Raw genomic sequence first — 19020 nt, forward strand, 5'->3', positions numbered from 1 at the left:
ACCTCCAACATTTTGGGGGTCATCAGGTCAAGGTCAAGGTTTTTGTGGCTACTGCTTCATATAGAGGCAATAGCCACTATGTCATCATGCTGTAAGAATGTAACAATCGTGCAGTACAGTGTGTTCTGATTGGCTGAGAGCAGTAAGCAGTACAGTGTGTTCTGATTGGCTGAGAGTAGCAGAGAATCAGAATCAGAACCATGTTTATTGGCCAAGTATGTTCACACACAAGGTCAAAATCAAGGTCAAGGTCACCAAAAAGGTCAAAATCATTTTTTTCGCGATATCTTCCTGCATATTCATCATAAGTGCTATCGGGCGAGGTTTGTTTTGCCTAGCAACACTTGTTCTTGCTGTTTTGCTTTTTTTTTCTTTTGTGGAACTGGACCATGCTTGTATTGACTGTATCGTCTTTCTTTGTGTTCTTTTGTTTCTTACTTAAATCATATTCTTATAATTTATTTATGTTCTGTTACTAGTCAGGACTGTACCTGTTAGACCTTTAATCCTCTGACTAGGCAGATATATTGGGTTGGGTATAGACAGAATCCAGCCCTCTGGTCCCTCAGACAAGACGTAGACCATATACATTCTTCACTCAGGATGTACAAATAAAGTTTTGTATCTCCTCTTTTCTATAATTATCATGTCACCCATGAAGTAAGTAGGACTTACCTACCTTCTAAATCCCAGTTTAAACCCTGGTTACTCTTCCTGCTGTTGTATATTGTTGAGTACAATTACATGAGACTGTTTCACAGGTCTTGGTAATTAATACATGACATACTGTATATCCCAATAATTTACTCGACGTGCACCCTTGTCAGTGATTTTGGAGATAACGAGTCTAGTAGACTTGTCTAGCTAACTAGTGGCCATAACTGGGCACACAAATTACCCCTATTTAATCAGAGGAAATACAAGGCCAGAAATACTAGCAAGGAACCATAAAGTTCTAATTAGCATAATGGTAAATTTACATTAACCAACATCAAACTAGAATTTATTACATAGAACTGGCTGTAAACTGTGGCAGAGCTTCTGTGGCTACTTTCTGTGCTAGTGCTAAAGAAGGAGAAGGAAACACACAGCAATGTTCAACTAATTGTTCATTTACTTCAGTAAAATTGTACAGCCAAGCATAATTTTGTCGCAGTATCTGTATAGTAAAATGTACAGTAGGTTATAGCACAAGAGCAAGTTCTAAAAGAGTAAACAGGCTCTTGGGACAGGCAGTTTCATAACGTGCTGTTTAATATGAAATATTACAATATTACAATGCTGACTAGACTTTGGAGGTCATCTGCAGAAGAAAACCAAGGTGTGACTAAAGCAAGACATTACAGGACAGATAATTCTCATTAAAACCAAAATGCAACTTCTCACCAAGCAAGATACTGAAGCAAAATGAATATAACCAAGTCAATAGATGACCAAGAGAAGATGCAGATATAGTTAGTGTTCTTGTGCAACATGCCTTGTGCATTTAATGAGTATGTTTATGACACCCTTGAAACACACACACAAATGCACTAAAAATCCAAAGTTATTAAGACCTGTCAGAAAGTAGCCTACGTTAGGCTTTGTTCGATAGTCTACCATTACATAGCACCTAAACTATAGCACCATTACAGCAGGGGGCGCCCTCCTCCCAGAGCTCAGCTACAGCAGGCCAACTAGCACATCACTATGAGCTATGCTACTTTTCAACTCATCATTTGGATTGTTATTTATTTATTTACACTACCGTTCAAAAGTTTGGGGTCACTTTGAAATGTCCTTATTTTTGAAAGAAAAGCACTGTTCTTTTCAATGAAGATCACTTTAAACTAATCAGAAATCCACTCTATACATTGCTAATGTGGTAAATGACTATTCTAGCTGCAAATGTCTGGTTTTTGGTGCAATATCTCCATAGGTGTATAGAGGCCCATTTCCAGCAACTCTCACTCCAGTGTTCTAATGGTACAATGTGTTTGCTCATTGCCTCAGAAGGCTAATGGATGATTAGAAAACCCTTGTACAATCATGTTAGCGCAGCTGAAAACAGTTGAGCTCTTTAGAGAAGCTATAAAACTGACCTTCCTTTGAGCAGATTGAGTTTCTGGAGCATCACATTTGTGGGGTCGATTAAATGCTCAAAACGGCCAGAAAAATGTCTCGAATATATTTTCTATTCATTTTACAACTTATGGTGGTAAATAAAAGTGTGACTTTTCATGGAAAACACAAAATTGTCTGGGTGACCCCAAACTTTTGAACGGTAGTGTATTTATTCAAAAATGGAGCTTAATGGGCTTGGCTTCTCATGTTTCTCTACAAACAGTATTTTAAAACTAATATCGCTATTAAAACTCTACAGACATTATCTGCAGGTAATAAATTGCAGGTAATTTTGTGCTTTATTTCCATAAACCATTTTCATGCTGTTAATACCCGAGATGAAGACGTACTGGGTATTTTAAATACATTTTACAATAATATTACTATAAAATCACAACAGTTGGCTAGGGTCAGTGAGGTCTTTGCTGCTAGATGAACAAGTGAATAGAACATCACAGTTAAAAAAAAAGTGCACATTTCAAGGGATCACATATTACAATCCAAAACATACATAAAAAGACATCTTAAAGCATGAGGATCTGTGACTTCATTTTAATTCTTCCAATGATCTGCAATTTAATGGCAAGACATATTTCCATACTGCTTTTTTTTAAGCCTCTTTAGGAGTTACAATTTACAAAGACAAGTGCATAGCTTAATCGATGATAAACTGGGGAACACACATGATGAAGTTAGTCTGGCACGGTTTAACTTCAGAGGGGATAAATATGCACTATGGTGCTGGCTATAAAAAGTTCCAGCTGTTCCTTACCCACGTTTAATTAACCACAATAAACCAGCTTGAGGAACTCACACATGTCTATCAGCAGGCACTCATACACAAATGAGCTTTTATCACAGACTTTGTTTTCATTGGACCACAGCCAAATGTTTGGCTTGAGCACAGACTGACAAATTTGCATAGCAAATACCATGCAAACAGCAATCACCTCAGTTTGAACCGGATGCATTTCACGAATCGCGTCATGAAGTGATATTTTGTTAATCTGAGCTGCTTTTGGAAGGAATGTCCGAACGACCCTTTTAATAAAAAAATCACCGAGGTCTGTGTCAAAGAGGGGATGCAAAAGAATCAAAGTTACAAGTTACACTTTTGGTCAGTTACGCTGCGTTTTAAGACAAATAGCTTGGTGAATAGACAAAAACTGTAAAAGTATACTGTGTGGATGAATTAGTGAACAGGTGAACAGTTACAGGAGAACATAAAAAGGCACTGTATTCAGATTGGATTAATCTGGAATCCTACCAATTTTCCAATACTAATGCATAATTTGTAGGTTGAGAAGTAAACAAAGTTCAGATTTGTTCAGAAATCCAGTGTCCAGCGATAAGCCATTTTCACTACAAAATCCTGACCCCCATAATATGTCCATTTTTGTATTAATGCAGCTTATAGCTAGAGTCATCTGACTTCTACTGCAAGCAGTAGCCTCCTCTTTTATTAACAGCAGGGCTTCCCAAACTCGGGGCCACGACCCTACACGAGCTCGCTTGATTTATAAGAGAAACTTGAAGCTCCTCTTTTGTTTCATTAATTTATTTTTAATATCAGATAATATCCAACATGAATTTTGTGTGCTAATATAACAACAAAATAAATTGTTATTTTAAGTCACATTCAGATTAGTTCATACCATTTTAGTCTGTTTTTCTATCCTGACATGCTGCACCAGAGAAGGAATTCAGCAGCAGAAATTAACAAATTAATCCATCCATCTACCGCCACTAAACTAACTAGCATTGCGCCTCAAATTGCATACTTACATACAGGCATGTAACGATTCACCCAATTTACGATTCAATTCAATTCATGATATTGGGTTCATGATTTTATTTTCCCTCGATATTTTTTGGGAAAAAATAAAATTAAAAAAATGTTATTACCAAAAAAAAAAAAAAATCGACATTTATTTTCTTATTCTTTATCAACTTAAATATTCCTTTTGTAAAAAACAAACAAACAAAAAAAAAAGTTTTATTTTCTTCATAACCAACAATCATTATTTACCCACATTTGTAAAAGTTGGAGTAAATATAATAGCCTATTAACTACAACATTCCTTTTATTTAAAAAAAAAAGTTAATAATAAATGAGCTTTTTTAAATAAACTTTTATGGACTTTTGTACTGCCTCCATTTGCTTCTCTTTTCTTTAGCTTACATCAGTTTGTGAAAAGAGAGCTCCGATTTCTTGTTAAAGCTATTTGTACAGTTAATCACACAACAGCTCTTTCCCATTTTAGATTTCTCTCTCTCTCTCAAGCTCTTTTTTTTTCTTTTTTTGGCATTAGAGCTGTATTACTTCCGCCTAAGGTGAAGCCATATGTATTCCTGTATTCCTATTGTACATTATTGTGCCCTCTGCTGTTTAAACAACACAATTACAGCAAGGAAAAACTAAGATTATGCAGCCTAGTAATAATTATGATTCATTTTTAATTTCACTGATTTGAATTGCCATAAATTTGTACTGCGATTTATTGTTGCATGATATATTGTTACATGCCTACATGTACTATGTGCTATTCTAGACTGCTATTGAGTACTAACACTAACCATTTTTCCTATTACATGTCACCTTCAAACCTATCAAAAGATCTGTTTTATGTACCGATCTTCTGGATTTTCTAGATCAGAGACCATGGTAAATCGATGTCTATTTGGGGTCGTTTGCTCAAAACGTTTGAGAAGCCCTGATGTATAGTTTGTGTTTCTTATAAGAAAAAGGCTACGATGTAGTACTAAGAGAACTAAGATGTCATTGTATCTCAAGCTGTATCATTTAACATCAGAATATACAGACGAAGTATTGCAATGGGGTATAAACGTGATTTCATTGGTAGTTTTCAAAACAAGCAAAACAGCTGCTTTGATTTTGTAGATGTGTCACAAGCACTGTAAATAAATAAGTCAATACATATCTCTAGAACGGGCCATTCTTGAATGACTTAGTAAACTTCTCAATGAGATCCTTTTTTTTTGTTTGTTTGTTTGTTTTTAAGAAAAACTAGTAGGATTCCCCCTTCCAGTGTTGTTACTTACTTGCTTATGAGCTACAAGTAAGAGGCTTTGCCAGATTAGCATTATGTGAGCTTTTGTTGATAGTTTGTTTTCTAGAATTAACTGAGTTAATTAATTATCTCATCATACACTGCACCATCTGATTCCAGGAATGCTATTAGCGAGATTTTGGGTCTATTACAATCTATTTTTTTTAAAAGGCATGTAGAATAATTTACTACAGGCACAATGTAACCCTACAACAATTGTCAGTTATTACAGTTAGGCACGACATAATAAATATCATACAACTTCACATCACTAAATGTCCCAAATAATAATAATAATAATTAAAAAAACCCAGCTATACCCATTTAAATACAAATATAATTGTAAACCTACAAGTTTAGATTTGTATAAGTGAGTTCAAATAAACGTCTGGTAGCCTGTTCTAGGAGAAGCGAAAACAGCTGCATACAAAATTTAGAAATAATCTAACGTGAAAACATGATCAGTTTCTTCTTTTCTGAAACAAAGGTAAGTTGATGCCCATGCTGCTGAAAGTATCATCAGTGAGACGAAGGCACACGTGATTGATATGATAACGTTAGCATTGTACAGTTAGAAATAGTGGAATTTTACATTCAGATACAAACTGACAAAGTATTAAGCTGCAGAAAATTTTCCGAGTGGCCTCCACTACTGAAACATTATACTGTACAATTTCTACACTATATATACTATATATATATATATATATATATACTATATATACTATATGTACAGCCTCTGTATCTTTACATACATACAAATACACACAGCACATGTGGCCCTTCTATTTTGTAAAAAAAATATATATATTATGTGTTTGTGTGTGTGGTGGGGGTTGATGGGGGGTAGCTTTCTGTGGTAACCCAGGCAGGTCCTGTATTGTAGTGCGAGTGATCTACCCAGGGCAGAATAAAGAGAACTCCAGGAAGAGGAGGACGTGCCCTGTGTTCCGAATCTGTTTTTAACATGCTCATTGACTTCTCCTCGAGTCTTAGAAGTATACAGTGATACAAGTGTCCATTTGCAGTGCAAGAGAAAGGAGGTACAGCAGTGTAAAACATTTTCTCGTGGCTGCAAGGACAATGTAGTTGTAATGTGAAATCGGTGTAAATCAGATTCCGTTGGACTATGCACAACCATAATAGGACAAGTTGTTCAATCCCTTGGCCCTTCGTGTATTGATTAAGTATATCAGTGGGAATTCCAACAAAGCAAATGAGCGAAGGGAAGTCAACAAAGGCACATTAAAAACAGTATTGGGACACAGCGAGCTCCTTTTCTTTACGACTTTGTCATGGCCATGTTGTTCAGAATGTCTATGAGGTGGTCAAGGCCATAAAGGTAGCCGTCCTCACGGTTGCCTTCCACCCATGGGGTACGGTGGTTGAGGACCTGGCCTTCAGGCAGCGGTGTAGTTTTGCCAAAGTCTATCATCCACACTTTTGCCCTTTCATGCTTGTCATGGACAAAAAGGAGAGAGCTGCCAATCACCTAAACATGAACGAAGTAGGAAAAGGATAAGAGTCGGAAACAATCATACCCTCCAAGTATAAGCCTATGCCTTACTTTTCTAACTGATAAAAAGCATTCTACAGTCATAAATCAAGCAGAATGGGACTTGCATTAATATTACAGTGTGAATTCTACATGGTTTTAAATCATTTCAAAAGTCATCCTTTGCCAAAACACTCTCACAGATCAGACCATTGCTTACATTTCCTATTTCCAAATGTGCACACAAAGATGATGAATGCTTTGACTGGACAAGAGTAGAAACATTTTAAGCCTTGGGTTTTCTGTATAAAGTATGATTTCCACTGCCTGTTTTGACTTCACCTCCAATCCCGATGCTAAAATATTCCAGCAGTCCTAATAAGCAAAGTCTACTTGGGATTTTTTTTTAACTGCTGTTAAGAAAACTGCTAATAACTAGCACAATCCCGAGATGGAGTCATGAGCCTAACTTCAATTTTATTGAGTCCAGAATGAGCTACATCTCTAGATTGCTGAATCACAGCAAGCTGACAAAGTAACCAGCCATTGAGAGAGGCAACTGCAGTGCTGTTTACCTCATGTGTCTGGAAAAACGGTGACATTTCCAGTGCTTCCTTGATTTCCTGTAGCCGGGTGAGATATTTAGCCTGCGCAAGAATAAAAAACACTCAATTTGATATAAAAATACAGGAATGCTGGACATATAGACATCTATTTAATAGTTCTTCCACAAAATCGAGTTGTACATGAGCTGATAGCGGCTATAAGCCATGCACGACGAGATTGAGTGGAATAACTGTTTTATTCTATCCACATTCACTGGATTTTAAGAAACAGAGCATTTTTATTTTTTGCAAATTCGATAAATAAAGCTTTAAACAAAACATCTGACAAAATCATTTCCGCTGAGAATGTAAACAAACTGGCGAAATGACAGTCGCAATTTGTGAAAAATGCTATAATAATAATAATAATAATTCTTGAAAAAAAACCCCGTTCTTACCATCAAATACTTTTATTCCATATTTTCTTACTTTCTTTGTATTTTGGGTTGTTGTTGTTTTTTTTCAAGTAGGGTTTTTATTTTGTCCTCGGTTGGTTCAGCAACACGCTCCACCATTTTGTTTTTCTCTACTCATGGTATATGAGCTGATAGCCTACTAGTAGAGTAGCCAATCAGAGCACATGATTGCTCATCTCCAGTGAATGTGAATAGAATAAAAAACAATATACATGCAGGACAGATACTATGCCGTACAACCATATACAGCAAATTCTCACAGGAATGAATACATTTATTATAAATCATAGCACTTAACATGGTGAAATGTACACTAAAGGAAAATTTTTAAAAAATCAAGCAATCGAATGGGGAATGTAACATATGAATAATAATAATAATAATTAAAAAAAACCCTATCTGTCTCATTTGAAGAACTCTGAGTGTTTTCCCCAAACAGGTTTTCTTTCGTGTTTTGCTTTGTGATCTCTATTTAAACTTCAGGTAAGGTACAGAGGAAACCCTGAAGCTGAACAAACCTCCCTGGGAAGTTTAAGGGGTGTTTTGAGGTGTTCTAGCTACTTGGTTCTGAGCCCACAGGAATTTCACATTGGCATAAAGCCCTAACACAAACACACAGACACACTCTCACCAGGATATTCCTGTTTCCTTTGAAAAAATCTTGGAAAGCCTCAGCCACTTGTTCCCGAGTCTTGGTCTTTTTAAAATCTCTGTTTACAGTCCCATCTTCCTTCTGCGAGTAGAAAAGTCAAATGTCAGATATTAGAAGATTTATTAAAAGACCTTCGCATAAGCATGGATAATAATAATAATAATAATAATAATAATAATAATAATAATGTCAGTAAGCATTACGTTAATCACAGAATCTAATATTCACATTGCAGTAAAATACATGAAATATAAAACTGAAAACTGCCTTTCATTATTTCTTCTACAATAAAAGTAGCAGCCAGGGGCAGCCTAAACCTAGCCTTCTCTAGCCTAAAGGTTAGAGAAGAAGCCTGGGACCCCGAAGGGTTGCTGGTTCAATTCCTTGGACTGGCAGAAAAAAAAATCCATGGCTTAAGTGCCCTTGAGCAAGGTACCTAACCCCCAACTACTCCCCAGGTGCTGGGTATGTGTGTGTCCTTGTTGTACGTCGCTCTGGATAACAGCGTCTGCTAAATGCCTATAATACTGGCAGGAAAAAAAATCCTATAATGTAATGTAAAAAAGGGTTCAAAATCCTATTATTATTCTAAAATAAAATTTTAATTTGAGTTAGTGCTCAACATCCATCCATTATCTGTAAGTCAGGGCCTATCCCAGCTGACTATGGGCGAGAGGCAGGTAACACCCTGGACAAGTCATCACAGGGCTGACGCATAGAGACAAACAATCATTCACACCTACAGTCAATTTAGAGCCACCAATTAGCCAAACCTACATGTCTTTGGGGGAAACCAGAGCACCCAGCAGAAACGGGGAGAACATGCAAACTCCACACAGAAAGGCCCCCGTCGGCTGCTGGGCTCGAACCCAGGACCTTCTTGCTATGAGGCGACAGTGCTAACCACTCCACCACCATGCTGTCCTGCTTGACATATGATATGTCTTAAATCTCAAAGTCAGTGTATCCATAGGCTGACCAAACCTGAATTTCACTGACGCTGAATGACAGACATAAGGAGTTCCATTCCTGAAACATTACAACAGCAACCTGTTCTTCAAGCTCACAATCACAGGGAATCCTTGAACTATGACAACAGACATGGCGAGAGAGTAAGACAGAGCAAGAGAAAGAGGGAGAAGTAAGCCCCAGCCTTTTATGGCCTTACACAAGAGGAAAGTCTAAAAAGAACGCTCTAGTCTTTTTCTCATCGCACACCACACTGACAGAACTCCTTAATGAAGACATTTGTAAAGCTGCAGACCAAATATGGTCTCTCTAATCCTCTCTTCATCTGACACGGCAGCCGAGTTTAATTCAATTAGCCAAGGCATTCTGACCAGTATTTTGTTCTTTTGACGTTTTCCTACGAGCACGTATTTGGGTTTGCATAGCAACTGACACTGTGTGTGAGCAAAGGCCAGATTTGGAGAAACAAAATCTTCTGTTGCCTGTCACTACCTGATGTTGTGTTCAAATGGAGGTGCCACCACCAGCCTTTATGGATGACAGAAACATTCATCCAACACTCAGCCAACCTTCAGAAATGACAGTTCTGTCCTGCTCCATGGGTTATCCCTGGTCATTATGTAACATACGCTGTATGGCCAAAAGTATATCGGCACCTGACAGATAATCATTTGTCAATTGTGTGCTTCCAACTTTGTGGTAAAAGCTTGGGGAAGAACCACATATAGATGTGATGATCAGGGGTGCCCATACTAGGGTGCATCAGTTGCCCCCTAAAAATAAAAAGTTCCTCCGATCATGATGCATTTTTGTTTTTATGTTCCTTTTGGTAAGAAAACACACTGGGAAATATTTTGACAAAATTCTAAAGTTTAATGGTGGCACCAGGAGCTCAAAGTTATGGAAAAAGCTGCTATTTTATGACTTTTATGACAAAATTTCGATCACTTTTCATGAAACATTATGGCACCTTATAGAGTATACCAAATATCTTAGATACACATTTTTAGTACATACTCTAAATATATTATCAAGCACAGTTTGAGTTTTAGCTGTTCATTGAATCATTGTTCAACTACTTTTAAACAATACAAATGTATTATGAATCACATTAATGCTTCTCAATCCCTTGCAAAGGTTCTTAACATGATCTCTGGGTCACAAGAAATCAATAAATGGAGTCCAACATTGTGATTCAAACCTTACGCGAAAACAGAAAATAAGCGTTTTTTGGCAAAAAATGAACCTCATGGTGCCACCATTAGACTTTTGAATATGGTCAAAAAATTTTACAGGATGTCTTTATTGGTGAAAAGGAACACCCAGACAAAAATGCATCAGATTTTATGAAAGTGAGGGCAACTGATGCACCCTAGCCCATACTTTTGGCTATATAGTGTATGTACAAGGCCAGCACTGCGTTTGAACTTATGAATTTATGAAGGCACGACCTCACGTTGGATTTAGTTTACCATTCCCCATCGCCACAGTCAGGGAAATCCTTTAAACCTATAATTTAAACTTAAATTTAGAATTTTATAATCAAAATATCAAATGCTTCTCTGCTGTAGTATCGCACAGTTCGTTCATTTCACGCAAATTGTTTCTGATGAACTACAAAGCCTGCGTGAAAATGTCCACAGAAGCTGTATGATGCACCACTGATAGAACTCCACTGTAGCACGGCTGTAGGTGTTATAACGGCGGCAATTAGTTTATCACAGATGATGTTTGAGGAGGGAAAAAATCCTAAATTTATTGGACATTGTGCTCTTCATAAATGCATTTTTGGCTTGTTCGGATTCATGGCCTCTCTTTATGGTGATTGGGAGATCTCTCGAAGGGGTTTGAACCCCATAACCAAGTGCCCATCATTGAAACAGTAATGAAGCTGACTGACAGCGTTTCAAATTTAAATATACTGTATCTGTGCCAGACTCACTTGGAATAGTTGCAATAGCGGTCAGCAGCCTAATCCAGTTTTATACAACTAGTATAGCTTATCTTTACAATTTGTAAATATGGTAATTAATTTATTATTTGCATACGTTTCAGATATTTGTTATTTATTTATATGGCTTTGTGGCTAGATATTACTACCTTCATCAGTTAAATTTAGCTAGCTTAGCTGGGAAGCCATAGCCTAATGGCTAGAGAAGCAGCTTTGGACCCAAAAGGTTGCCAGTTTGATTTCCTGAACCAGCAGGAATGGCTGAAGTGCCCTTGAGCAAGGCACCTAACCCCTCAACAGCTCTCCAGGCTGCTTGTTGCTCTGGATAACAGTGTCTGCTGAATGCAATGCTTTTTGGCATGACATCCAAGGAAACAATCTGATTTACACGAAAGAGAGTTAACAAAATGCACAGACACTTCAACAACAGACAGCTGTGCTTCACCTATTAAAAAAAAAAAACACCAGCAGCCATTACTTGACTCTCATTTACAAGAGATAATGATGATTAATGATGTATCTAAGTTCAGTGACAATATAGGCATAGAAATATCAGTGTAGTGATCAGTATAGTCACGGGAATATCAGTGTAGTGATCAGTATAGTCATGGGAATATCAGTATAGTGATCAGTATAGTCACAGGAATACCAGTGTAGTGATCAGTATAGTCATGGGAATATCAGTGTAGTGATCAGTATAGTCACGGGAATATCAGTGTAGTGATCAGTATAGTCACGGGAATATCAGTGTAGTGATCAGTATAGCCATGGGAATATCAGTGTAGTGATAAGTATAGCCATGGGAATATCAGTGTAGTGATAAGTATAGTCACGGGAATATCAGTGTAGTGATCAGTATAGTCACGGGAATATCAGTGTAGTGATCAGTATAGTCACGGGAATATCAGTGTAGTGATCAGTATAGCCATGGGAATATCAGGGTAGTGATAAGTATAGTCACAGGAATACCAGTGTAGTGATCAGTATAGTCACGGGAATATCAGTGTAGTGATCAGTATAGCCACGGGAATATCAGTGTAGTGATAAGTATAGTCACGGGAATATCAGTGTAGTGATCAGTATAGTCACGGGAATATCAGTGTAGTGATCAGTATAGTCACGGGAATATCAGTGTAGTGATCAGTATAGCCATGGGAATACCAGTGTAGTGATCAGTATAGTCACGGGAATATCAGTGTAGTGATCAGTATAGTCACGGGAATATCAGTGTAGTGATCAGTATAGCCATGGGAATATCAGTGTAGTGATCAGTATAGTCACAGGAATATCAGTGTAGTGATCAGTATAATCACGGGAATATCAGTATAGTGATCATTATAGTCACAGGAATATCAGAGTAGTGATCAGTATAATCACGGGAATATCAGTATAGTGATCGGTATAATCATTGGAATATCAGAGTAGTGATCAGTATAGTCACGGGAATATCAGTGTAGTGATCAGAAGAGTCACAGGAATATCAGTGTAGTGATCAGTATAATCACAGGAATATCAGTAGAGTGATCGGTATAATCATGGGAATATCAGTGTAGTGATCAGTTATAGTCATGGGAATATCAGTGTAGTGATCAGCATAGTCATGGGAACATCAGTGTAGTGATCAGTATAGTCATGGGAATATCAGTGTAGTGATCAGTATAGTCACAGGAATATCAGTGTAGTGATCAGTATAGTCACGGGAATATCAGTGTAGTGATCAGTATAGTCACGGGAATATCAGTGTAGTGATCAGTATAGTCACGGGAATATCAGTGTAGCGATCAGTATAGCCATGGGAATATCAGTGTAGTGATCAGTATAGTCACAGGAATACCAGTGTAGTGATCAGTATAGTCATGGGAATATCAGTGTAGTGATCAGTATAGTCACGGGAATATCAGTGTAGTGATCAGTATAGTCACAGGAATACCAGTGTAGTGATCAGTATAGTCATGGGAATATCAGTGTAGTGATCAGTATAGTCACGGGAATATCAGTGTAGTGATCAGTATAGTCATGGGAATATCAGTGTTGTGATCAGTATAGTCACGGGAATATCAGTGTAGTGATCAGTATAGTCACGGGAATATCAGTGTAGTGATCAGTATAGCCATGGGAATATCAGTGTAGTGATAAGTATAGTCACAGGAATATCAGTGTAGTGATCAGTATAGTCATGGGAATATCAGTGTAGTGATCAGTATAGTCACGGGAATATCAGTGTAGTGATCAGTATAGTCACAGGAATATCAGCGTAGTGATCAGTATAGTCATGGGAATATCAATGTAGTCATGGGAATATCAGTGTAGTGATCAGTATAGTCATGGGAATATCAATGTAGTCATGGGAATATCAGTGTAGTGATCAGTATAGTCACAGGAATATCAGTGTAGTGATCAGTATAGTCACGGGAATATCAGTGTAGTGATCAGTATAGTCACAGGAATATCAGTGTAGTGATCAGTATAGTCATGGGAATATCAGTGTAGTGATCAGTATAGTCACGGGAATATCAGTGTAGTGATCAGTATAGTCACGGGAATATCAGTGTAGTGATCAGTATAGCCATGGGAATATCAGTGTAGTGATCAGTATAGCCATGGGAATATCAGTGTAGTGATCAGTATAATCACGGGAATATCAGTATAGTGATCGGTATAATCATTGGAATATCAGAGTAGTGATCAGTATAGTCACGGGAATATCAGTGTAGTGATCAGTAGAGTCACAGGAATATCAGTGTAGTGATCAGTATAATCACGGGAATATCAGTATAGTGATCGGTATAATCATGGGAATATCAGTGTAGTGATCAGTATAGTCATGGGAATATCAGTATAGTGATCGGTATAATCATGGGAATATCAGTGTAGTGATCAGTATAGTCATGGGAATATCAGTGTAGTGATCAGTATAGTGACGGGAATATCAGTATAGTGATCGGTATAATCATGGGAATATCAGTGTAGTGATCAGTATAGTCATGGGAATATTAGTATAGTGATCAGTATAATTATGGGAATATCAGTGTAGTGATAAGCATAGTCATGGGAATATTGGTGTAGTGATCAGTATAGTCATGGGAATATTAGTATAGTGATCAGTATAATTATGGGAATATCAGTGTAGTGATCGGCATAGTCATGGGAATATCGGTGTAGTGATCAGTATAGTCATGGGAATTTCAGTGTGGTGATCAGTATAGTCATGGGAATATCAGTGTGGTGATCAGTATAGTCATGGGAATATCAGTGTAGTGATCAGTATAGTCTTGGGAATATCAATCTAGTGACTGGAATATCAGTATAGTGATGAGACTATCACTATATTAATGGGAATATCCATATAATCATGGGAATATTGGTATAGACATGGGAATATCAGTATAATGATAAGTATTATATTAGGAATATTAGTATAGTCAGAGGAATATCAGCATGGCGATGGGAATATGAGCATAGTGATAGGAATATTAGTGTAGTGATGGGAATATCATCAAAGCAATGGTATAACAATCAGTATAACAGTGGGAATGTCAGTATGGTGATTAATAGAGTGATCAGTATAGTGACAGGAATATCAACATAGCAATGGAAATATCAGAATTGTGATCGGTATAGTGATGGGAATATCAGTATACTGACCGGAATATCGGTATGGTGATGGGAATATCAGTATAGTGACTGGAATAACAGTGTAGTGATGGGAATATCAGTATAGTGATAAGTATAGTGATGGGAATATCAGCATAGTGATGGGAATATCAATATAGTGGTCAGTATAGTTGTGGGAATATCAGCATAGTGATAGGAATATCAGTGTAGTGATCAGTATATTCATGGGAATATCAGTGTAGTGATCAGTATAGTGATGGGAATATCAGTATAGTGATCAGTATAGTCATAGGAATATCAGTGTAGTAATCAGTATATTCATGGGAATATCAGTGTTGTGATCAGTATAATTATGGGAATATCAGTGTAGTGATAAGTATAGTCATGGGAATATCAGTATAGTGATCAGTATAGTCATGGGAATGTCAATATAGTGACTGAAATATCAGTATAGTGGTGAGACTATCAATATACTAATGGGAATACCCATATAATCATGGGAATATTGGTGTAGTCATGGGAATATCAGTATAATGATAAGTATTATATTGGGAATATTAGTATAGTCAGGGGAATATCAGCATAGTGATAGGAATATTAGTGATGGGAAATCAGTATACTGACAGGAATATCAGTATGGTGACGGGAATATCAGTATGGTGATGGGAATATCAGTATAGCGACTGGAATAACAGTGTAGTGATGGGAATATCAGTATAGTGATAAGTATAGTGAAGGCAATATCAGTATAGTGACTGGAATATCAGCATAGTGATGGGAATATCAGTATAATGATAAGTATTGTATTGGGAATATCAGTATAGTCATGAGAATATTGGTACAGTCGTAGGAATATCAGTATAGTGATAAGCATTTTGTTGGGAATATCAGTATAGTCATGGGCATATCGGTATACTGATGGGAATATCAGTATAGTAATCATTATAGTGATGGGAATATCAGTATAGTGATGGGAGTATCAGTCAAGATTTCACATCACACTCTACTGAACGTTTGAGTCGGCTGACATATTGGACATGTTTCTCATTAGACTCTACAGAAAACCTGTTTAATGCACAAGTTAATTTAAAAATACAGGGTGTTTAAAAAAATTTGATATCGTTTCGCAATCTAATAACTTTGCCAATTCTTGTTCAATTGACCTCAAATTTTAACAGCATGTGTGAAAACAGGTCAAAATTTTATGTTTAATGTTTTTTTGTTTTTATCGTTTTAGGTATAGAAATGCCATTCACTGGAAAAGAAAAGGCGTTTTGTGTGTTAGAGTATGCTCGAACACAGTCGAACAAGACTGCAGCGTGCATTTGTGAGAGAATTCTCTAAAAATGCACCAACTGCAATGCAGATTTGGACACGGCACAAAAAGTTCAAAGAGGAAGGCTGTCTGTGCAGGGCAAAAAGGATCTGGACGACCACCAGCATCGGAAGAGACGGTTGAGTGGGTTTGCGAAAAACTCTTGCAAAGTCCATAAGAAGAGCAAGCCTGGAAACCCAGATTCCTCCAACGACAGTTTGGCGTGTCCAGAGGAAATGTTTGCGAATGAAACCCTACAAGTTGCAGCTCGTTCAGGCCTTAAAGGCAGATGACAAGCAAAAGCGCAAACAATTCTGCGTTGATATGCAAGAGAAATTTGAAAGAGATGAGTTCGATGAACGTTTTGTTTCAGTGATGAGGCCACATTTCATACGAATAGCAAAATCAACAAGCATAATGTTCGCATTTGAGAAATCGTTCACAGAATCCACATACCTTTGAATTTCTCATTCAAATTCTGAGGAATAAATCTTATATTGCTCAACATTAAGCCTGTTCAGTTTCATTTGCCAAGACAATGTAGTTTCTGGGATACTTACATCTCAAATAATACAAATTTTTTTGAAACACCCTGTATATATATATACAACCCCGAGTCCAAAAAAGTTGGGACAAAGTACAAATTGTAAATAAAAATGGAATGCAATAATGTGGAAGTTTCAAAATTCAATATTTTATTCAGAATAGAACATAAATGACATATCAAATGTTTAAACTGAGAAAATGTATCATTTAAAGAGAAAACTTAGGTGATTTTAAATTTTATGACAACAACACATCTCAAAAAAGTTGGGACAAGGCCATGTTTACCACTGTGAGACATCCCCTTTTCTCTTTACAACAGTCTGTAAACGTCTGGGGACTGAGGAGACAAGTTGCTCAAGTTTAGGGATAGGAATGTTAACCCATTCTTGTCTAATGTAGGATTCTAGTTGCTCAACTGTCTTAGGTCTTTTTTGTTGTATCTTCCGTTTTATGATGCGCCAAATGTTTTCTATGGGTGAAAGATCTGGACTGTAGGCTGGCCAGTTCAGTACCCGGACCCTTCTTCTATGCAGCCATGATGCTGTAATTGATGCAGTATGTGGTTTGGCATTGTCATGTTGGAAAATGCAAAGTCTTCCCTGAAAGAGATGTCGTCTGGATGGGAGCATATGTTGCTCTAGAACCTGAATATACCTTTCAGCATTGATGGTGTCTTTCCAGATGTGTAAGCTGCCCATGCCACATGCACTAATGCAACCCCATACCATCAGAGATGCAGGCTTCTGAACTGAGCGCTGATAACAACTTGGGTCGTCCTTCTCCTCTTTAGTCCGAATGACACAGCATCCCTGATTTCCATAAAGAACTTCAAATTTTGATTCGTCTGACCACAGAACAGTTTTCCACTTTGCCACAGTCCATTTTAAATGAGCCTTGGCCCAGAGAAGATGTCTGCGCTTCTGGATCATGTTTAGATACGGCTTCTCCTTTGAACTATAGAGTTTTAGCTGGCAACAGCAGATGGCACGGTGAATTGTGTTCACAGATAATGTTCTCTGGAAATATTCCTGAGCCCATTTTGTGATTTCCAATACAGAATCATGCCTGTATGTGACGCAGTGCCATCTAAGGGCCCGAAGATCACGGGCACCCAGTATGGTTTTCCGGCCTTGACCCTTACGCACAGAGATTCTTCCAGATTCTCTGAATCTTTTGATGATATGTTCAAACTCTTTGCAGTTTTACACTGTCGAACTCCTTTCTGATATTGCTCCACTATTTGTCAGCGCAGAATTAGGGGGATTAGTGATCCTCTTCCCATCTTTACTTCTGAGAGCCGCTGCCACTCCAAGACGCTCTTTTTATACCCAGTCATGTTAATGACCTATTGCCAATTGACCTAATGAGTTGCAATTTGGTCCTCCAGCTGTTCCTTTTTTGTACCTTTAACTTTTCCAGCCTCTTATTGCCCCTGTCCCAATTTTTTTGAGATGTGTTGCTGTCATGAAATTTCAAATGAGCCAATATTTGGCATGAAATTTCAAAATGTCTCACTTTCGACATTTGATATGTTGTCTATGTTCTATTGTGAATTCAATATCAGTTTTTGAGATTTGTAAATTATTGCATTCTTTTTTTATTTACAATTTGTACTTTGTCCCAACTTTTTTGGAATCGGGGTTGTATATATATATATATATATATATATATATATATATATATATATATATATATATATATACAGTGGTGGTTGAAAGTTTGTGAACCCTTTAGAATTTTCTATATTTCTGCATAAATATGACCTAAAACATCATCAGATTTTTACACAAGTCCTAAAAGTAAATAAAGAGAACACAGTTAAACAAATGAGACAAAAACATTATACTTGGTCATTTATTTATTGAGGAAAATTATCCTATATTACATATTTTGAGTGGCAAAAGTTTGTGAACCTTTTCTTTCAGTATGTGGTGTGACCCCCTTGTGCAGCAATAACTGCAACTAAACGTTTGCGGTAACTGTTGATCAGTCCTGCACACCAGCTTGGAGGAATTTTAGCCCATTCCTCCATACAGAACAGCTTCAATTCTGGGATGTTGGTGGGTTTCCTCATATGAACTGCTCACTTCAGGTCCTTCCACAACATTTCCATTGGATTAAGGTCAGGACTTTGACTTGGCCATTCCAAAACATTAACTTTATTCTTCTTTAACCATTCTTTGGTAGAACGACTTGTGTACTTAGGGTCGTTGTCTTGCTGCATGACCCACCTTCTTTTGAGATTCAGTTCACGGAGAGATGTCTTGACATTTTCCTTTAGA

The 19020-nt window shown here is 37.3% G+C and overlaps 1 protein-coding gene across 5 annotated transcripts in view; it reads right to left on the reverse strand.

Moving 5' to 3' along the window:
- Positions 1 to 1135: 1135 nt before the first annotated feature.
- itpkb (inositol-trisphosphate 3-kinase B) overlaps positions 1136 to 19020 on the reverse strand; it is a 54454-nt gene continuing 36569 nt past the window's right edge. For all 5 annotated transcript variants that reach the window (XM_060914191.1, XM_060914190.1, XM_060914188.1 and 2 more), the window contains 3 exons: positions 8322 to 8423; positions 7245 to 7316; positions 1136 to 6666 (listed from right to left, as the gene is read on the reverse strand). In XM_060914191.1, coding sequence (XP_060770174.1) covers positions 6457 to 6666; positions 7245 to 7316; positions 8322 to 8423 — 384 coding nt within the window. In that variant the 3' untranslated portion in view covers positions 1136 to 6456. The remainder of the gene's footprint in view (positions 6667 to 7244; positions 7317 to 8321; positions 8424 to 19020) is intronic.

The sequence above is a fragment of the Neoarius graeffei genome, chromosome 2 (assembly GCF_027579695.1).
Source record: "Neoarius graeffei isolate fNeoGra1 chromosome 2, fNeoGra1.pri, whole genome shotgun sequence".
Taxonomy (NCBI): Eukaryota; Metazoa; Chordata; class Actinopteri; order Siluriformes; family Ariidae; genus Neoarius; species Neoarius graeffei.